Genomic DNA, 19,774 nt, shown 5'->3' with positions numbered 1-19,774 from the left:
CACAAGGGGGCCGCGTCCGGGACCCGGTACTACTTCTCGTACCGATCCCTTCTAGCCGGCGTCGTGGATGGCTTCTTGAGGAGGGCGAGGCCCTCATCCCAAATATCGTCCAGTAGAGGTACAGAGAGGACCGTCTTCCTCTTGGCCTTGCGCCGTTGATAAAGGAAACCTTCCTTCTTCTCTTCCGGGCAGAGCTGGAAAAGCTCGGATGCCCTGGCGATCATGGAGTGAAACGATCCAATCTCGTCGGGCGGGGAAGCCCGGGTGGGAGGTGACAACGGGAGATCCTCGTCGTAAACCTCGTCGTCTGTACCCGTCGCGGCCGTGTCAGTCCCCGTATCATCCCCACGTGTCGTGGATGGGGAGGAGGGCTGAACAGGGCGCGATGGCTGAAAAGGAGGTGGAGGATGAATCCTTCTTCTCTTAGGGGGAGGGCTCCCAGAAGGGCCTGGCTCCGGGTCCCCCGTCGGGAGCGGTTCCTCCGCTGGTGGTAACGGCAGTCTCGTCCTTATCTCCGAGCATAAGGACTGTATAGCCAACAAAATGGCCGCCGAGTTGTCTTGCGGCACTGGTTGAGGGGAGTCCGACGGGCGGTCAGGAGCCCGGTCGGCACCCTCGACGTTCTCGTCGTCTCCTACGTCGGGGTCCCTCCCGACGGGCTGGTCTTCTTCCACGCCAACGCTGTGGCTTAAGACTTCAATCAGCTCTTCCTCAGAAGTTGAGGCCGAATCCACGACGACCTCCTGCCCCCCCGTTTTTCTTCTCCGTCGGAGGTTTCACGGGGGTCCTGTCGATGGGCATGAAAGAGGACTCCCTCCGTGGTGGAAGGGAGACTCTGAGCCCCGAGGTCGCCACCACTGGTGTAGCCTCCACAGGCTGAGCCAGGGCCGCCGTGACTGTCTCGATAGAGGCCTTGGCCGGATGGATTAAGGCTTTCACCACCTTAGGTGCGCTCGCCGCCTTCTCCTTGGGGGGAGGGTCACCGCCTCGCTCCCCCTCCGATGGGGCCTTCGAGCTCGACCGGGGTCTCTCCAGGAGCTTCGCCGGGTGCTCGGCCTCCCTCTTACCCGAGCCAGAGCGTTGGCTCGTGGTTGATGGCGCCGGGAGGATGCGCCCTGCCTGGCGCCCGTAGAGCCCGACCGTTTGGCGCTCCCGGTGCCAGCGGACTCGCGGTGCTTGGCCTTCTGTTGGACCCCCATCGCCGGGGCGTCCTCAAAGGTCTTAGAAGACCGCTCAGACTTCTTCTTCTTGCCTGACGGGCTCTTCCCTTCCAGCCAGTTGGCGAGACGTTGATGGCGGTCCTTCATGGTCCGCTCCGACATATTGCCGCAAAACGCACAGTCCTTCTCCACGTGCGTCTTGTCCTCATGTAGGCAGTAAAGACAAAGGGAGTGTTTGTCCTCCTTAAAGACATTCTGAAACTGGCATCCAGGGCAGACCCTGAACAGCTTTCCGGGCGTCGAGCTTGCCTTCTCCTGGGCCATGTCCGAGATGGGCCTGAGAAACTTCTGGAGTCCTCCAAAAGCGTTGCTCGACGAAATCTTCACCCTTGAGGGGCGTTGACGAATCCGACATGGGTCCCCGTTGATCGGATGAAGAAACGGTGGAGCTTGAGGCTCTTTTGACCGAAAAAGAGAAATTGTTTGAGAAAAAACGTGAAAAAATAGCTCTAACGCTCGGGAGCAATAGCACGAGGATCCCAACACTTGAACGTGCGGTAAAAATCTGAAGATGGCTGCCAGAGGCGGGGCTTAGGTAGAGGGCAGTCATTGGCTGTGGTCAGTATGACGCAGAGATCTGTGATTGGTTACTACTACGAAAGACAGATCAGAAATGAAACTGATACTGATTTTTTCTTTACCGAGGATTCCCAACCTGACGACGGGGAATATTCATGAGCATGTGAATCCATGCCAGACCCCATGCTGTAGAACAACAGTTACAGATAAGTAACTTGTTCGTTCTCCAGCATGGGGTCTGGCGTGGATCCACATGCTCATGAAAAAAGAACACACAGCAGTACATAATTATACAACCACAGGAGGTGGCAAGGCTCAACAGAAGCAAGTAATCTTACCTGCTCACCAAGCTCACCTTCAAGCAAAGAGGTTGCGCAGCACTGCTTGGTCGACTCCGGACTCCTCCCTGGAATTCCCGTCGATGCAGTAGAATAGCGTGAAGGTGTGCGTCGACCTCCACGTAGCAGCCCTGCAAATGTCCAGCAGAGGTACAGACAGGAACGCAGTGCCTTCTCATGGTTCACAGGGCCAAAGCTCAGATTTTTGTGAGATGTCTTCCAGAAACTCTTTGTGCGGGCAACATAAAACTTTAGCACTCGGGCAACATCCAGCGAGTGCAAAGTCCTCTCAGCCAGCGACTTAGGCGCCGGAAAAGACACAGGCAACACCAAAGATTTGTTGAGATGAAATTACGATGTGACCTTGGGCATGAAGGAGGGGTGCGTCCGCAGCACCACCCTCATCTCGTGGAAAGTCAAAGAAGGCTGCTTGCAGAACAGGGCCTGGATCTCACCTACTCTTCTGGCAGAGATGATGGCCACGATGACACGAGGAAAGCGGTCTTCCAAGAAAGAAACTTGAGCAGAGCTTGATGCATAGGCCCGAATGGAGGCACCATGAGCCTAGTCAATACTACGTTGAGTTCCCACACCGGGGCCAGAGCCTTCACTGGCAGGAACTAACAGAACAGTCCCTTGATGAACTCTTTGACTAAACAGTGCAACCAAAGTGAAGAACGCCCTGGAGATCAGGTGTAGCGGGAGAATGCTGCAGATGCACCTTGATGGAGGTGTGCGCCAGCCTCGATTTAGCCAATGACAAGTACGGAAGAACTTGGGGGGCCATGACCCTCAGCGGGTTAATCTTCTGCGACCGACAGCGAGTCGCAAAACGCTTCCATTTGTGTCCGTAGTATTTAAGAGTCGACGACACCCAAGGGTGGTCCTTCAGCACACAGTCCCTGGGAAGGTTCTAGCCAGTCTCGCCTTGGTCCTCCACCCCCCCCCCCGCAGGACCATATATGGTCCTTCCACCCAACAACCAACCAGGGGAAGGGAACAAAGCAGGGCTTCACGGGAATTTGAGAAAAGAAGGGTTATAGGCAAAGAAAACCAAGGGGCCCACAGTGGCCATCATGCCTTGGTTCAGGAATTCATGGATTTCTATGGCAGGGCCGGGTATCCCAAAACTCAGAGCCACTGCCAGGTCAACGTGTAGCTGCCACAAGCCCATATCCTGCTCTGTGGGCAACACACGTGCCTAAAAACACGCAAGGGTTACAACAATGTACCCCCACTCATTGATGCCATAAGGGTATCCCATTGGTGTTCACCAAAGAAGTAAAATGAAGAGCTGCACTGCAAGTGGTCGAGGCTGGGCCATGATCGCAGAAATCATACCAAAAACATACATAGAGAAGTGGTAGGACAAGGACTAGGAGGGCCTGTTCCTACAAAAAGAATTTCCAGCATCACAAACATCTTGCATATTTGTGTTATTTTTTTTAAAACTATTTCAGGTGTTATTAGTCAGAATTCTGAAATCATTGTTGGCCAATTGCAAAAGAATGAATCTGTCCTTTGGGGTAACAAGGCACCAAGCATGTCCAAATGTATATTTCAAGTGCTCAAGAATAAGGGTGGTCTGGTATTCTCAGAATATATTCTAATGCAGCATGACCAAATACTATATGTTTGAATGGTCTCAACTGGCATCATAAATAAATGTGCTTAGAGGGATCATGCTGTCATGGGTATTTCATTAAAAAAAATATCTTCTCGCTAGGTTGCAAGGACAGAGCACCCAATGCTTATCAGAGTAAGGTGATGGGCATGCTACTTCACATCTGGGAATTCATTTTATGCACATTGGGGACCACATCCTTCTCTACATTGACACAGATTCATTTGAGCCAGAACTTAACACTAACCCTCAAAGATTGTTCCTGTCAGAGACTGAAACAGGAGGCGGAGAAGGGGGTTGAAATACCATATATAATATGATATGTTATGATTGGTTATTTATAACGCGCTTAATATCCAGAGGTTTCCAAGCGCGGACCCGAGGATCGAACCTATGTTGCTCTGTGTCGTCTTGCTTCCATGGTGAACACGTTGCCCCAGAGCTATCCTCCCGAGATGCTTGTAAGGGGATCAATTAAATCATTGGAGGCTTGTAAATCTGAATTCATTGATCACATGGAGATTTGAAGGAATGGAGGATGCAGCTTGCAGTATCCTAACTTCCTTTGAGACTATGATCGATAAACAGAGACTCCAAGCATTTAATGTCAAGTGTCTTCGGAACTTTGGAAGAAGCACTCTAAACAGGGCTATGTGAAACAATGGGAAAACCCCCTAGGTACTAGGCTTTCAGAAAATGTGGCAAGCCCACTGGGAAAACTGCATTAAGTGCAAAAGATCAATTCAATTAAACTAGCATATTTTAAGGTAGTTTTTAATTTCCATTAAACTCCCGCACAACAAAAGCATATATCCTAACTATTTGGAATTGTGCTGTATGAAATATGAAGAGAAGGGCACAGCTTTAGATAAAATGCTGGGTTGTGGAATTGCTAGATATGACAATTCTAATAAGCTAGACCCTTGTGTTGGGTAGAATTTCCTTTCTGGGTTTAACACTTGCGAGTACCCCATCACTTTTTGCTGGACTGTTGGATTTTTTACCAGTTCACCTGAGTGAGGGGGTACCTCTTTCCACACACACTCAATCTTTACTCTACCCTTTTGGTTTTATCTTTTTGGAGTCATGCTTTCCTCCAACTTTTAAAGGCATCTGCAATTTATTATTGCAACATGCTGCACTTTCAGTGTAGTGTTGCTCGAAGCTCCTTGAGCTGCCCTTATTATTTTCCTTGTGATAAAAAATGTTACCAAGAACAGGGGAATACTTTTTATCCTACCTATGCTTTTCTTTTGTGAGATCAGCACACACCACATTAAGTGGAATGCTCAGGGGACACATGGACTCCCTTTTGTCACCTCTCCTGTAACTTTCTAATTATAGTGACAAGTCTACCCGAGTAGGTGGTGGCAGTGGATGATTTTCTACAGATTTTGTGAAACGTACATAGCAGGCTATATTTGCAACTGCGGTAAGGGACACATTGGACACCCTCGTTCCAAAGTGGTGCATGTCTTTTATTTTCCACCAACTCACAACTTGTCCTTTCTTGAGCCTTCTTCTGCCGACCTGGGTGGCAGAGGTCGTCGCGCTCATTGCTTTGCCCATTGGGAAGCCTGCCCGAAGGCATCAATGTGTCTTGGGGGATAGGAAAATGTGATATCTCCAAAACTCCTCAGGTCTTTGTCCTCCAGTGTGTCTGCTTGGATCCAGGTCTGACCGGGTACCTGGCTGTCCCCTTTGTATAGCAACCACCCAAAGTTTGAATGTAGCATGCATGCGGATTGGCTGGGTTCCTGCATAAAAAGGTGAGGGGCTTGATGCTGAAACCAGAGTAGACTACTGGACAAATCATTTTGAAGAAGAAAGGAGGACACCTGCAGCCACCTCCAGCAACCGCCAAAGCCAACTGAGTGACCACTGCAGCTCCAACCCTTTCTTCTGTGTGATATGGAAATTCTTCCCTTGCACTGGTGGGCCTAACCAGTCTCGAGACTAGCGATAGTTTGCGCAAGCCCACAACGAGCTGCGACCTTCCAGGCCTGCAATATCCGAATACCCTGGGACCTCTGGGCACTGCTGCAGTGCATCATTTCATCGAGCGCTGTTGGGCTGCAAACTTGTGGGCATCTGTCTGGGCCTACAGCGACTCCATCTCGATCATAGAAGTCCCCTCAGCTGAGTCATGGACCGAGAGAAGGAAGCAAGTCTGCCAGGCAACAATCATCTCTGCTACAAAGCCTTTGTCGAGCCTCCACAACCAAGTGCTGAGAAGATCATCTGCTGGGCATCCCTGTGACCGAGTCGGTCTGCCTGCTCCCACCAAAAGTTCTTCCTCCAGCCGCCAAGACCAGAGACCTAAACCGGAGCTAGTGCCTTACATTTGGGACGCACTGGTGCCATCGCTGTTTTTCATCAAAGAAGGTACTGTCTCACTCCTGGGTACTTACCAGGGTAGTTTTTGTGTTGCTGTTCGCTCCTCCTCAGCATTTTGAGTCACGTTGGGTTGGACGACCCAACCATGATCGCCCCTGCCTAAGGACATCTGTCACAAAGGCAGAAATCCTTGAGGTGGCCTACCGAGCTCCCCTGAACTTTCAATCCAATTTCGTTACTTACGAAAAGCATCTGTGAATGACAATTTTGACAGTGTCTGCCCCCCTTCGTTCTGCTGCCCACAGGTGCCCCAGTGCCCCCGTCTAACCTTTAAGACATTTTGGACCTCTAAAGTTTAGGCCTACACAAAGTTATCTAACTTGCCAGTATTGCTATTTAGGAAATGTTGGCTGATGAATGATTTGCTAACCTAAACCTACTCTTGAAACTTATCTCTTTCTCATCTAAAGGTCTAGTATTGAACTGAGTATTGTTACAGCAAAGGTCCTACTGTATATATGTGTGAAACTTACTAACCTGAATTGCATTTTGAGTTTAATATTGGCCTAGTGTATATAATAAATAATCCTATTTTATATAACTATAGTGTGTAAGTGTTTCCTGGATTGTAAGTGTACTCAAAAGGTCTTTATACTCAAATACAGCCCCCCTCCTCCCAGACTAAGCCTGGCTGCTCGGCCATAGATACCAAACATTTTGGGTCATTCAAGCCAAACCAAAGAGTTGGAGCTCTGTACATCGAAGAGTGGGTTTTCTACAGTCGCGCCACAGTTGCTCTTTAGTAAAATTCCCCAGCACCTTGTCTGTCCACAATTACTAAGACTGGTATATCATCTGTACATTAACTATTACAGCAAAAATGTAAATTGAGTTTTGGAAGAAGGATGCAACTCCCTCCTATGATCAAGTGTGGCACAGACTTTTGGGAGTTCATGGCTCTGGAGCACGCTCCTTGTTCTCTCACAGCAGACCATACTTGATTTGTAATGTCTTCGAAACGACAGTGGACTATCTAACAGCAGTCTTTCATGAACTCTGGTCACCCAGAGACTGAGAATCTTCCATCCGTAAGATAGAAAGGCATGTTTTTGATTAGGGACAAAGAAGTGGCGTGATTGCAATGCTGTGGGATAGTTCAATTATATGTGCTATAGCGGCAGTATTTTGTTTGAGGGGAGCACATGCACCTTTAAGTGCTCTAGTGAAAAGAAAGGAGTCTTGGTAAACGCCTTTACACTTATTAGTCACTTAGGTCCTCTCATACAGGAGCCGACCCCCACTACACATTGCTGCATACTCTGTGTGGGAAACCTTTTTTCCTTTGACTACATTCTTTGTTACAAGTTTACAAGTAGTCATCTTAACAGAACATATGTTACTGTGGAAAATAATTCCGCTGTTTATTTATAGTAGTATGCGTTGTCTTCTTAGTGCATTAAAATGAATAAAAGGATATATAAAAAAGAAGCTACAGCAAAGGGAAAGAATTGCTGGCAGCACAGGGTCTTTGACTACCAGAATCAAAAACGTTAGGTCCACAACAAGCCCAACTTCATAGTTGCCATGTGTGACGGCATATCGGATAAAGCAATCGGCTTAGACACTGGAAGCATAGACAATCAGACTTGTGTTTGTTATTAGGTACATAGGGTGCTGCAGGAAGGGGGCAGCTATGTATTTCTTTAAAACTCTCTTACACGCAAGAGGAGCAGGGAAAGGTTTCTCCCAGTGACTATAAATGCACATGTAAGATTCGACTGAAGGGATGAGAAACACCTGCTTCACATTCGTCTGTATATTTGCGGACCGTTCTGGAAGTTATTGGGAGACAGCCAAAGACGGTCAGAAACGTTGGCATTACTATATTAAACAAATAATTCTCTTTTGAAGGACAAGAGTAGAAATAAAACTCACTGCCTTCTGATGTCCCAAAGCAAAATCCTCTGTATCAGTGTAGGACTTCAGAGTCATACAAGCTCTCACTGTCACAAAAGGATGGACAATTTCAGCCTCATCAGCCTCATCAATGCAGATTTCCAAAATCATCCCCGGTGGGAGGATTGTGGAAGGGTTTTGGGAGGCCTCTATGGGCGTGAAAAGGGAAGACAAAGACACAGATAGGTTAGCCAAACCTAATCAAGGTTAAGTAGCAGCATGGCAAGGGTTAGTCCCAGGAAGGTTGTGAGAGTGGTCTAGGGCTACAATGAGTCCACACAGAGCAATTCCAGTCATTTCAGTTACACAGATAAGTATATAAAAACAAAAAGGGATTTGACAGATGCACTACGCCCCTGTCAAAATCTTCCAAGCTGCTGACACAGGGTGGATATCTATCAGGATAAGGAATCTGTAGGAGAATGCAATCCATTGAAACAGGTTTGTTAACTTAGCCAGACTCTGATCCTTCCAGAGGTCACTCTGCATTGTGATTTAGTTTGTTGCTGCAGTGCAGAGGAATCAGTTTCAGACTGCTTCCAATAGAAGACCCTAACCAGAACATCAGAGGACTTTTACTGGGCAGATCACATCAGGACACCTCACAGTATGAAAGGAGTTTTGCAACGGGAGTCACCACAGTCAGGCGGTGAGAGGCAATCTTCAGGCGGCAAACACAGGAGCAGGCCCAGCACAGCCTCCCTTGGTGAGAGACAACTAAAAGTGCAGGAGTAGGCGACTTGTGGCACACGCTGAAGATCAGCAAAGTTCTGAGGCTCTGGTCGGAATGGCGACAACTGCAATGAGGAAGCTCACTAGAGGCTGGCCTGTCCATCGTTTGGTCCAGGGTCAATTCTGAAAACTCAGCAGGCAAGGTTTCTAGAGCAGGAGTTGAGCCTGGTTGTTCCTACAGATACAGGGTTCGAAGCACCACCAAAGGCATTCTTGAAATCAGGACGAATGAGCAGGGCTACAATGGGAAAACACTGGAGCCTATGCTGGTCAGCTGCTGGGGTCGGCTTCGGTTTCGGCAGCAGGCTGCTGTTCTACGTAGAAGTATTTCTCCAACGGTGATCGGATGAACAGTTGCAGGTGCCCTTAAAAGGTTGAGATTCAGTATGGGGAGCAAGCGAAAGTCCACCATTTGTAAGGAGCTGCGCCATTGAAAAAGCCAGAGGCTATCCAATGATAGCCATCCACTGGTCACCACATCTGCCAAGCAAAAGACTTTCTGGCACGAGAGATGTGTTTTGGGACTAGACAGTCACAGCCGCCCCTTCTCTTATTTATTTATTTATTTTTACATTTATAAAGCGCTCACACAGCCCGCAGGCATCGAGGCGCTGTTACAAGAATTGTTTGTTTTTCTTAGTTGCTAATTATGTTTTAGTTTTTTGTCTTAGTTACGTATTTATAACGCGCTTAAACACCCAGAGGTTTCTAAGCGCGGACCCGGGGATCGAACCTGTGTTGCTTCGTGTCGTCTTGCTTCCAAGATGCGCACGCTGCCGCTGAGCTTTCCTCCCGGTCTCTGGTGTGCTCACACCACACACAACGGCCCCTTTGCCTGTGAAAGCCACATCTTTCCCCCGGGAAAGGGATTTTCATACAGGGAATTTCCTGAACTGATTAGACAGGAAGAAGGCCAAAATATGGCAAAAAAACCAAGCTAAAAACCTTGTGGCACAGTCATCTTAGTGTGCTAGCCACCTTTACTAGCCATTTACCGTAAATGCAAAAGTGCACATGTAAATGGTCACAAAACCGGTACAAATGTCACAGCTTCCACCAGCCTGTCTAAGGCACGTTGTAAAAGTACCCAAAAAGCCATTAAAAAGATAGAAGGATACAGAGTATCCTAACTGCAAGTCATTGTAAGGCGATGTGTGCACTTGTACCAATAAAAGAATTCATAGAAACAATCCTCTCAGTAATGATATTCTTAGGGACCATGTTCTCCATAGAATGAGCAGAACAGGCAAAGGGAATAAATCACAAGGATTTACTGATCTCCAACAAGTCAGGCTAAAAGGAAAGTGTGTCCCATATAAATATATGGCGGTTGGGGGATGGCGAGGAGGGAGTTGCAAAAAGAAAATCTTTATTAACAATAATCATAAGTAAAGATGCTCTCCAAGTGGACCAAAGTTTGTTGTTTTGACAACAGCAGTGGCACTGGACATGAGATTGGTGGCAATGGTGCCACAAAGGTGAGGTATATGGCCTTGAAGCACTGTCCAACTGAAGGATCAGAAGTAGACTGTGGAAAGGCACAGTGTGTTCCAGCATGCAATATGGGTACACCTACAGATGAAGTTTTGAAGGGAAAAAGTTTTTGTAACTGTCTTCTATTTGGGGATTGGGAAACCCATTGAGCTGGGCAGTGTTTTACTCAAGTTATTACAAATACTGCATATGGTATCTGACAGAGCTGTCCAGCTTACACTGCTCAGAGGTGAGGGGTGCCAGTGATGTACAGCTCTCCTCTCTCTCTCTCTCTCACACACACACACACACACAAAAACATACACGCTTGGACCATAGGAAGTAAGGGCAAAATATAAAGGGCAACTCAGTGCCAGGCTGTTGACAATGTAGTTGGTGGAATTCAGACCTAGGTTCAACGAAGAGAGACCCTGGAGTGTAAGTAGTAAAGGTCAGTCAGGTGGCCTTCAGGGAATGACAGCAGGAGAAGCACCCGAGTACAAACTAACAGGACCAGCGATAGAACAGGAAAGAATCACAAGACCACTGAGTAGTGGCCAATGCGACTGGAAAGAGCAGTAGGTGCACAAGGGAGTGCCAAGATCGAGATGGGGATTTGGTTATGGTGGTAGTTCCAGGTCCACAAAAAAAAAAAAGACGAGATTAATGAATGGATGAGCAAGAACGCCAACCAAGTTGGCCACCTATGATAGGATACAATATAAGGTGGACATTACAAGAGCCATGAGAAAACACAGTAGTGACCATTGAGACCAGATCAGAGGCCTCCGGTAGGACTCATAGATGCAAGATGGGCCAATGGAGGTTACCTCATATTAGTGTCAGCAGCAGGGTCAAGATCCTCAGGACAATAGCAACAAGTCCATCAAAGTTCCAGTAGGGGTTCCCACTTCTGTTCCAGTGATGCACATGGGTCCAGGAGCTTCGAGGGGAGCACCTAAGCCAAAGAGGAGGCAGATTGGACTATCCTAGTTAGAGCAAATGTATGGAGAGCCTGAAACATTCTCCCAGTTCAAAGCAGACCTTTGTCTTCATGCGGCTAAGGCCTTTCACTGAGGAATCTCAGCAGCGGCACCTTCGCTCAGCGACTAAGGCAACGTTCTAGGAAGTATCTTGTGAATGACTATGTACGTACGTACACACACACACACACACACACACACACACACACACACACACACACACACACACACACCTCCCACACCTTGGGAGAGACACCAGTGTCCAATCGCATCATATACATTTTTCAAACATTTGGTAGCCGGTAGCCATAGAATCACTGAAGTCCAGCTTCACTACTGTTCAAACTAGATTCCATACACTCAAACAGGGCGAGCATAGGTCAGACTGACAAAATGGCAGATACCATGAATACATGAAGAAAGACCACAAAGACAATGGCCAGGTCACAGGGGTTGACACACTCCTTATTCATTGTGCTCCTTTTCAGGCAGCAAGTGCTACCACAGTGATAAAAAGGCTACACTGCAACAGTATACAGCCCCACCAACCTTTAGCATTGACATGTAGGCTCCCGTGCCTTGGTAGCCCTATAAACGTCAACCTTAAAGTTTTATGGTAGCGAAAGTTCTGTTACATGTTTTGCAAAATCCATGGTGACAATTCACATAACAGCATTTGGTGCAGGCAGGCACGTGTGCTTACTTATTTATACCAGTTAAATCACATGCCAATGGCACTCATGACAGTGACTGATTCAGTAATGGAGATGCGCTTATGCCGGTGACTAACATTTCAAGCTCTAGACTGCATCTATTTCAAAAGAGGAGTAATATGGGGAAGGAATGTGTTGATTAGTAAACAATGTACTTCAAGTTCACCCGCGGGATGTAGATTATATATTAATTTATATGCCCCAAAAAGTGATATTGTTTATATCTTAATTTGAGTCGGCTGGGATAACAACCTTTTATTTGCTCAAGCTCTGGAGAACCCTGGTCAGAACTTTTAGAGTGAAGACCAATAGCCATTTCAAGCTTAACAAATATGTCGTCAGTTATACCGGTCACAAATAATCAAAAGGTTTTTCAATAGTCCGCCTCTAAAATGTAAATCCTGAATCATTTATAGAAAATAAAAGAAAAACACACATACTTTTCTCTTCTTCATATGAACCTCCCGAACTACTGCTGTAGCGAGATTCCAACCTATGGTGCTGGCGATTTAAGTTGCTGTTCAGGCCACTGTAGACATCAAGATGTGCATAGCTGTTGGACAGAAAAGGATAGCTATTAGCAAAAACTAAAATGATTATGGCTTACCCTCCACCAGCATAACGTTAATAGGAAATACACTCTGCTTTCTATTAATTTACTGGCACAGTGAAGTAATTTACCAACACAGGTCCAATTACAGTCATTAAATGTTGAATTGCTCTCTGCACAGTTGTACAATGGATAGATACTTGGTGGTACAACTTTGCACAAACAAGCAGGTGGTTTGTGAAGAAAACATTCCTCATCAGTAATTCAAGTTTTCCGGCATTGGAATCTTTCACACACAAAGTATGCTGTTTGAATATTCCCCGTTGTCAAGCTGGGAATCCTCTTTAACATTAAAGCAGTTTACAATTAGATTTGAAAACTGCTGTCACAAGTGCTCTATTAGCGTAATTTTGGATCATATTGCCCCACAGCAAATAGAAAGGTCTCCCTTAGCTCCACCCCTGGGGGACATCTTCATATCTGGCAAGCACATGTTGACGTGGTAATATGTGCCAAGAAGAGCTATTTGTGGGGTGGATGGGCAGGTTGAAAATTAATCTATGAAAGATAACAATGCTGAAGAACTGGAGTTACTGTAATATAGTCCTTCTCCAGGATTGGATATTTCATAGATTCACATGCTGTTTGAACAGATTATAAAGCAGAGCACACAATACCACAAGGGCAGAGGTAAAGCTCATCTGAAGTAAACAACCTAGAAAATCACTCCCCTCACTCAAACAGGTTGTGCCGCACTGCTTGGCCGATTCTAGACTGCTCTGTGAAATACCGGTCAACACAGTAGATCCTCGAGAAGCTGTGCACTAATCTCCAAGTGGAAGCCCTGCAAATATCCATCAGGAGAACACCATAGAGTAACGCATTCGTAGCAGAAACTGCCCTCGCAGAGTGAGCTCTACACCTGCCAGGAAAGGTCTGTTGTGCAGTTGATGACATAACAATATGCATGCAGACAGACAGTGAAATAGAGCACTTGGAAAGAGCGTTGTCCATGAACGAAGGACCGAAAGTCACAAATAGCTGAGAATACTTGCAGTAACTTAGTTCGAGAGAAGAACAATTTAATTACCCCAGGTAATATTCCTTCTACTGGATGTTCCTCCCACGGATTCCTCATTTTAAATATTTATTCTCCTGTTCTGCAGGTCTCTAAAACCTTTTCCCAGCTGCAGCGCTGTGAGCACCGACGTCGATAGGCGTCGTCTTCTTGACCAGATGTCGATGCAAGTACAAAAAGCGTGCTCGTTGTTCCGTGACCTCAGTTGTCATTTTGTCCCCTTGCACAGTGCTTTGGGAATTAGAGACAAGGATAGCTGTTCAAGTGTTAAAAGGGAGTCACTGTATAATCGAATTAAGAAGCTCCTTAACCATGGGGCAGGCTGGGATGATGAGGAATCTGTGTGAGGAACATCCAGAAGAAAGAATATTACCAGTGGTAAATAATTTGTTATTCTAATAGATTGTGTCCTCCCACGGATTCCTCATCTTAGATACATGCCCATCGCAGTAATACCATTACAGAGGAGAGAAGGCGCAAACTCCATGGTGACTAAGGAGACACAGGCTGGAGGACAGCCCTGCCGAAACGAGACTCATTTGCAGACACTGTGTACAGGCAGCAAAGTTGTGCGAAAATGTGTATGGAGAGCCACGTCGCAGCCTGACGAATATCCTTTACCGGTATCCCTCTTTGGCGAGCAGATGCAGCTGCCACGCCACTAGTTGAATGTGCCCTGAAGCTTTCAGAGATTTCTTTACCTGCTCTGGTGTAGCATTCATAAATACAAAGTATTATCCATCTAGAGATGGTTTGCTTTTCTATACCCTTGCCCGTTTTCGGGCTGGTATATCCAATGCATAGCTGATCTTCCAGCCTGAATTTCCTTGTCCAGGTGAGGTAGAAACTCTAAGCACTCTTACGGTCTAGCCTATGCTGCCTTTTTTCCTCATTGGATGGAAGAGGATAGAAGGCTGGCAAACAAATTGTCTGCAACAGGGTCTACCACACTCCTTTGTAAATCTGTGACAGGTGTAACTCTGATACGACCTTCGGTAGGAACGAAGGATGCACTCTAAGAGTCACCTTGTCGTTGGAAAAGATAATAAACTGTGGCTTACAGGACAGGGCCTGAAAATCCGTCACTATCCGCCCGTCATCCAGGATAGTAGCCTCAGAGGACACAAATTTAGTTGCTCAAATGGTGAAACCCTGAGAAAGAAATCCAACTTTAAGTCCCATGCCGGTATCATGAAGGGTGTCGGAAGGAAGGTGTTGGTCAGGCTTTTTAAAAAGTGCACCAACAAGGGGATCGAGAAGTACGATATTTGTGCTGCTGTGCGCTAAAAATGGATAGCGCCACAAAATAGCCCTTGATTGTGGCGACCTGAAGGCACTGTCTTGCTAAATGAAGAAGGAAGGACAACACCCTTGAGGTGTCAAATAAAAAGGATCCACATCCTGTGCTCTGCCCCAGCCAATGAATTTCTTGCAATGGCAGTGTTCTAGAGATTTAGTTGCTGGCCTTCTAGCCAAAAGCAACATCTGCATTACGTCTTCCAGACCGTCTCAATCACTGTACTTAGCCTTTCAGAACCAGGCAAGCAAGTTGTCCATGTGTACATTTGGGTGTAGAACAAGCCCCATCGTTTCCCTCAGGGATGCTCTGCAAATGTAGTCCGGAAACATGTATATTAAGTAAGGACCTGTCTGCACCAGTCGGAATGAAAACTAGATGGACTGTTGCATGTGGACTGCTGCATATAACTCGATTCAGATTTTATCTTCTAAATCGCTGTGAGGAAAACGCAATAAGACCTAAGAATTTGAATCTGTGCTCATTTTTCCTGAACACTCTTATGGCTGAGCGTTTATTGACATATGTGATAACCAAATATTGAAATTGGTGACCTACGGGGAGTTTGTGCTGGGAGTGCAACCTAGTTTGTGCAACATTCATTGTATAAAGCTTCCCTGCGTGAGACACAAGAAACACAAGAAAAACTGTACTACGTAGCCCTGATGAAGGCTGAGCCAATTTGCTTTGGCATCTCCAGCTGAAACTAAGTTGGCTATTGCACGCAATGACTACATATTAACCTACATGGTTCCACACAAAATGACCATATGCTTTTTAAGGTTCGCTGTTCGTTTTTGTCTTTAAAGACATGCATATTTTTGATTGCACATCTATGGGTTGTTCCATAACGATTTCTATAGGAACTCAACAGTAAAACTGTTGGTTTGAATCCATTGAAAAAGGTTTTCTCGGTTTGAACATTGTGTGGTGACGGGTTCACTTTTAGTGTTTGTGGTTTTGTGTACTCAGTAACTGATAACTACACAGTCTCCCAAACCTTTATGACTTCTGGCAGTGTGAACTGTTGTCATAAAAGATAACTATTGAGATAAAATGATTTCAATGGAATATATATTTACTTTTCTATAAAACGTTTTGTGAACAAAAAAAATGTTTTCATTGTGATATGTTTAAAAAGACTAAAATACTCCAGGGCCCTTTTTCACGGACATTTGCATATTCATGCTGGCCCACTGATTGAATTTTGAGTAATCCCCGGTTCCTGTTCTCGAATGAAACACCTCCATCATGTCTTCTAGAAGATCCCAAACCCTGTACCTTAGCCTTTCAGGTGCCAGGTGTACAGGTTGAGCGTATGTATGCTTTGGTGTAGAACCAGCCCCCCTCCCGGGACAAGAAGGCCTGGTCTCCGGGAAAGACTATGTGGAGGACAGATGGCAATGTCCAGAAGGTGCAGGTACCACGTTCTCCTGGCCCAGTCTGGGGCAATCAGGATCATGGTTGCTCCGTACCTCTTCAACCTCCAGATCACCTGAGGGATGACTGGAATTGGTGGTAACGCATATCAGAGCTAGAAGTTTAAGCCCATCACCAATGTGTCCCACAGTGCTCCTTTTGGGGGAAATTCCCTGGAGCAGAAAAGCTTGCACTTCCTGTTCACACTGGGCACGGACAGATCCACTTGAGAGGTTCCCCATAGAGAGAAGATCTCTAGGAGAACGTCCTGGCACAGGTAGCCATCATGAGTCCGAGCTCTGCCTGCTCAGGGCATCCGCTGATGTATATTCTTCTTCCCTGCAAGGTGAACTGCCGACGGGGAGATCTTGTTCTGTAATACCCAGAACCAGAGCTAGACCACTTCTCTTGTTGATGTAATAAATGGCTACTGTGTGGTCCGTCATGATCCGACAATCTTCCCCTCTATGGAGGGCAAGAAGGCCATCAGTGCCAGTCTAATCGCCCTCAGCTCTAACAGGTCTATGCAACATTTTGTCTCTGCCAGGGACCATAACTCACTCTCCGTCAGTTCGTTCACGTGGGCGCCCAGGACTTTTAGAGATGCATCCGTCACTACGGCGACCTTACCAACTCTGGTTGGGACTGAAGTCCAGTCCGTCATTCTGCCAGAGAACTGTAACGATTGAGATCTAAGGGCCCATTGGAGTGATCTCATCCTCAACTGAGTGAGCCTCTGGCACCAGGAAAATGCAGGATGCCATGAGGCCGAGCAACCATAGGAGGTCTAGGGACGCCAGGTATTGGGCGTTCTGGAGTTTGTTGACCATCTGCAGGATATGTAGAGCCCTCTTGGGAGGAAAAGCCTTGCTTGAGGGAGAATCCAATACTGCTCCAATGAACTGGAGGATTTGAGAAGGTGTCCAATGGGACTTTTTTTTTTTTTTTTTTTAATCGAGGGAGAAGCCAGGCTTGTAGAGCAGGTGGCAAGTGTGACTGAGATGACCCAGGACTTGATCTGGAGACCGTGCCCGGGCTAACCAATCGTCGAGGTAGAGAAATACTTAAATCCCTCCTTTCCTGAGGGTATTATCCAAATTGTTCGTTTACAATTGACCGAATTTAAAGGGTCAAAATATATATGACAATGCATTACTTACCGTAAAAGCATTTCTGATGATTGTATCTGCTTAGATTCACATGCTGTGCATCGGTCCGACATCCAGTGGTCACTGCAGAGTATTGCATCTTGTTTTTCGTAGTCGGAAAGGGACGTCGACCGGGCGTGTCTGAAATACTATCCCTATAGTGACGTGTGTTGTACCCACAATCCCTCACGCGTCGAGGTCCCTCTGTTTGTATTTTTCTGCCCTGAGGGAGCCTTCTAGACGTGAGTGAGTACAGAAAAGAGAGATATAAAAGGAAGTCTATGTTCCTTCCATCCAAGCGGGGAGGAAGGGTGGGCGCATGTGAATCTAAGCAGATACAATCATCAGAAATGCTTTTACGGTAAGTAATGCATTTTCTTCTGATGTTTGTTAATCTGCTTAGAATCACATGCTGTGCATAGACTAGCGAGCAGTACCCGGAGTTGGCGGTGGGTTATGAGAAGGAACAGTAGAGAAAAGATGTCTTAGTACTGCCTGACCCACCAGGGAGTCAGATCTCGAGTGTGCATCTAGACAGTAGTGTTTTGTAAAGGTGTGCACAGAACTCCAGGTAGCCGCTTTGCAGATGGACTCAAGGGGAACATTTGCAATGAATGCTATGGACGCCCCCGTGCCTCGAGTAGAGTGTGCTCTAGGCTTAAAGGGCAGTTCTCTCTTAGCAAGAGTATAGCAGAGAGTGATGCATTGAACAATCCATCTAGAAATTGTGGACTTTGAAACTGCATCCCCTTCTCTTCCTGCTGCCACCGAGACGAAGAACTGATTAGTCTTCCTCAGTGGTCTGGTTCTTTCCATGTAGAACATGACCGCTCTGCGCACATCTAGTGTGTGCAGAGTTTTTTCTCCCAAGTTGGAAGGATTTTGAAAGAACGTTGGCAGTTCTATAGACTGGTTTACGTGGAATTTCGATAGGAACTTCGGAGCAAACCTTGGGTGCGTGCGTAGAACCACCTTATCTCTGTGAACTGTAACGAAGGGGACTAGAACAGAAAGAGCCTGTAGTTCACTTACCCTCCTGATGGAGGTGATAGCTATTAAAAAAGCAGTCTTAAGAGTGAGGTCTTTGAGAGATGCTTTGTGCATGGGTTCGAAAGGTGAGCCCATGAGTCTGGTAAGTACCACGTTAAGGTCCCATCCGGGAGCTGGGTCAGCTATCGGGGGGTGTATTCTCTTTATTCCTTCCATGAAGGCCTTTATAACAGGGATCTTCCACCACGACACCTTGAGTTGGGAAGTGGTGTATGCAGAGAGTGCCGCTAGGTGGACTTTAATGGAATTGAACACTAGACCTGAATCCAGCAAGTGGGTCAGGTATAGAATAATATGTGTGGGAGACCAGTCAATTGGGTTGATGCCTTCCCCTCTGCACCAGATGACAAATCTCCTCCACTTGCTAGAATAGCAGTGGCGAGTGTTAGGTTTTCTGGCTTCCCTGAGAATGTCCATACATCTCTGTGGAAGCAGTAGATGTCCGAATTCTATGATCTCAGGAGCCAAGCTGCTAAGTTCATGTTCTGGGGGCATAGATGCAGAGTCCTGCCCTTGTCTTGTGACAGCATGTTGTACGGGCAGGGGAGTTTCACCGGGGGAGATAGAGACATCTCCATCAAGTGAGCGAACCATGGCTGTCGGGCCCACATTGGGGCCACCAGTATCATGGTTACTTGTTCCTGATGCATCTTGTGCACCACCTTGTTGAGAAGGGGAGTCGGGGGGGGAAAAGCGTAAATAAATTTCCCTGACCATTGCATCGACAGACCGTTCCCCTTGGATTGGTTCTGGGGGTACCTGGAGGCGTAACTTAGGCATTGTGAGTTCTCCAGGGTTGCGAATAGGTCTATTTCTGGGAATCCCCATTGTGTGAAGAGGTCGAAGACGATGTCTTCGTGCAGTCGCCATTCGTACTCTTCGGGCAGGGGGAAATCTCTGCTGAGTTTGTCTGCCAGCAGATTGAGTTCCCCTGGTACATGTTCTGACAGTAGGAACATGTTTTGTTTGAGAGCCCACTTCCATATATTTTGGGCCAGTTTGGACAGTCCTGGAGAGTGGGTGCCCCCCTGCTTGTTGATGTAGTACATGGCTGTGGTGCTGTCTGTAAGGACCAACAACGTTTTGCCTTGTAGGTGTTCCTGGAAGGCTTTTAGCGCCTTGAACACAGCTAGTAGCTCCAGTAGATTTATGTGTTTGGATGCTACGTTCGGAGTCCACACTCCATGAGCAGTCTGATGGGATAGGTGAGCCCCCCATCCTGTTAGGGATGCGTCTGTGGTTAGAGTGGCTTCCGCCACGGGTGTGACAAAGGGTTTCCCTTTTTCCAGGTTTTCCTTTGTCCACCATCGTAGCGAGAGAAGTAAGGCCTGCGAGAC

General features: G+C 46.8%; 1 protein-coding gene across 6 annotated transcripts in view; it reads right to left on the bottom strand.

The window, feature by feature from the left end:
- The window catches only part of FRYL (FRY like transcription coactivator), a 3,055,992-nt gene that overhangs the window by 1,138,904 nt on the left and 1,897,314 nt on the right, over positions 1 to 19,774 (bottom strand). For all 6 annotated transcript variants that reach the window (XM_069631694.1, XM_069631695.1, XM_069631691.1 and 3 more), the window contains one exon: positions 12,336 to 12,448. In XM_069631694.1, coding sequence (XP_069487795.1) covers positions 12,336 to 12,448 — 113 coding nt within the window. The remainder of the gene's footprint in view (positions 1 to 12,335; positions 12,449 to 19,774) is intronic.

This window comes from Ambystoma mexicanum, chromosome 6q, assembly GCF_040938575.1.
Source record: "Ambystoma mexicanum isolate Mex_15411 chromosome 6q, UKY_AmexF1_1, whole genome shotgun sequence".
NCBI classification, from domain to species: domain Eukaryota; kingdom Metazoa; phylum Chordata; class Amphibia; order Caudata; family Ambystomatidae; genus Ambystoma; species Ambystoma mexicanum.
The sequence above is the reverse complement of the archived record's forward strand: the minus strand, read 5'-3'. Positions and strand labels throughout refer to the sequence as shown.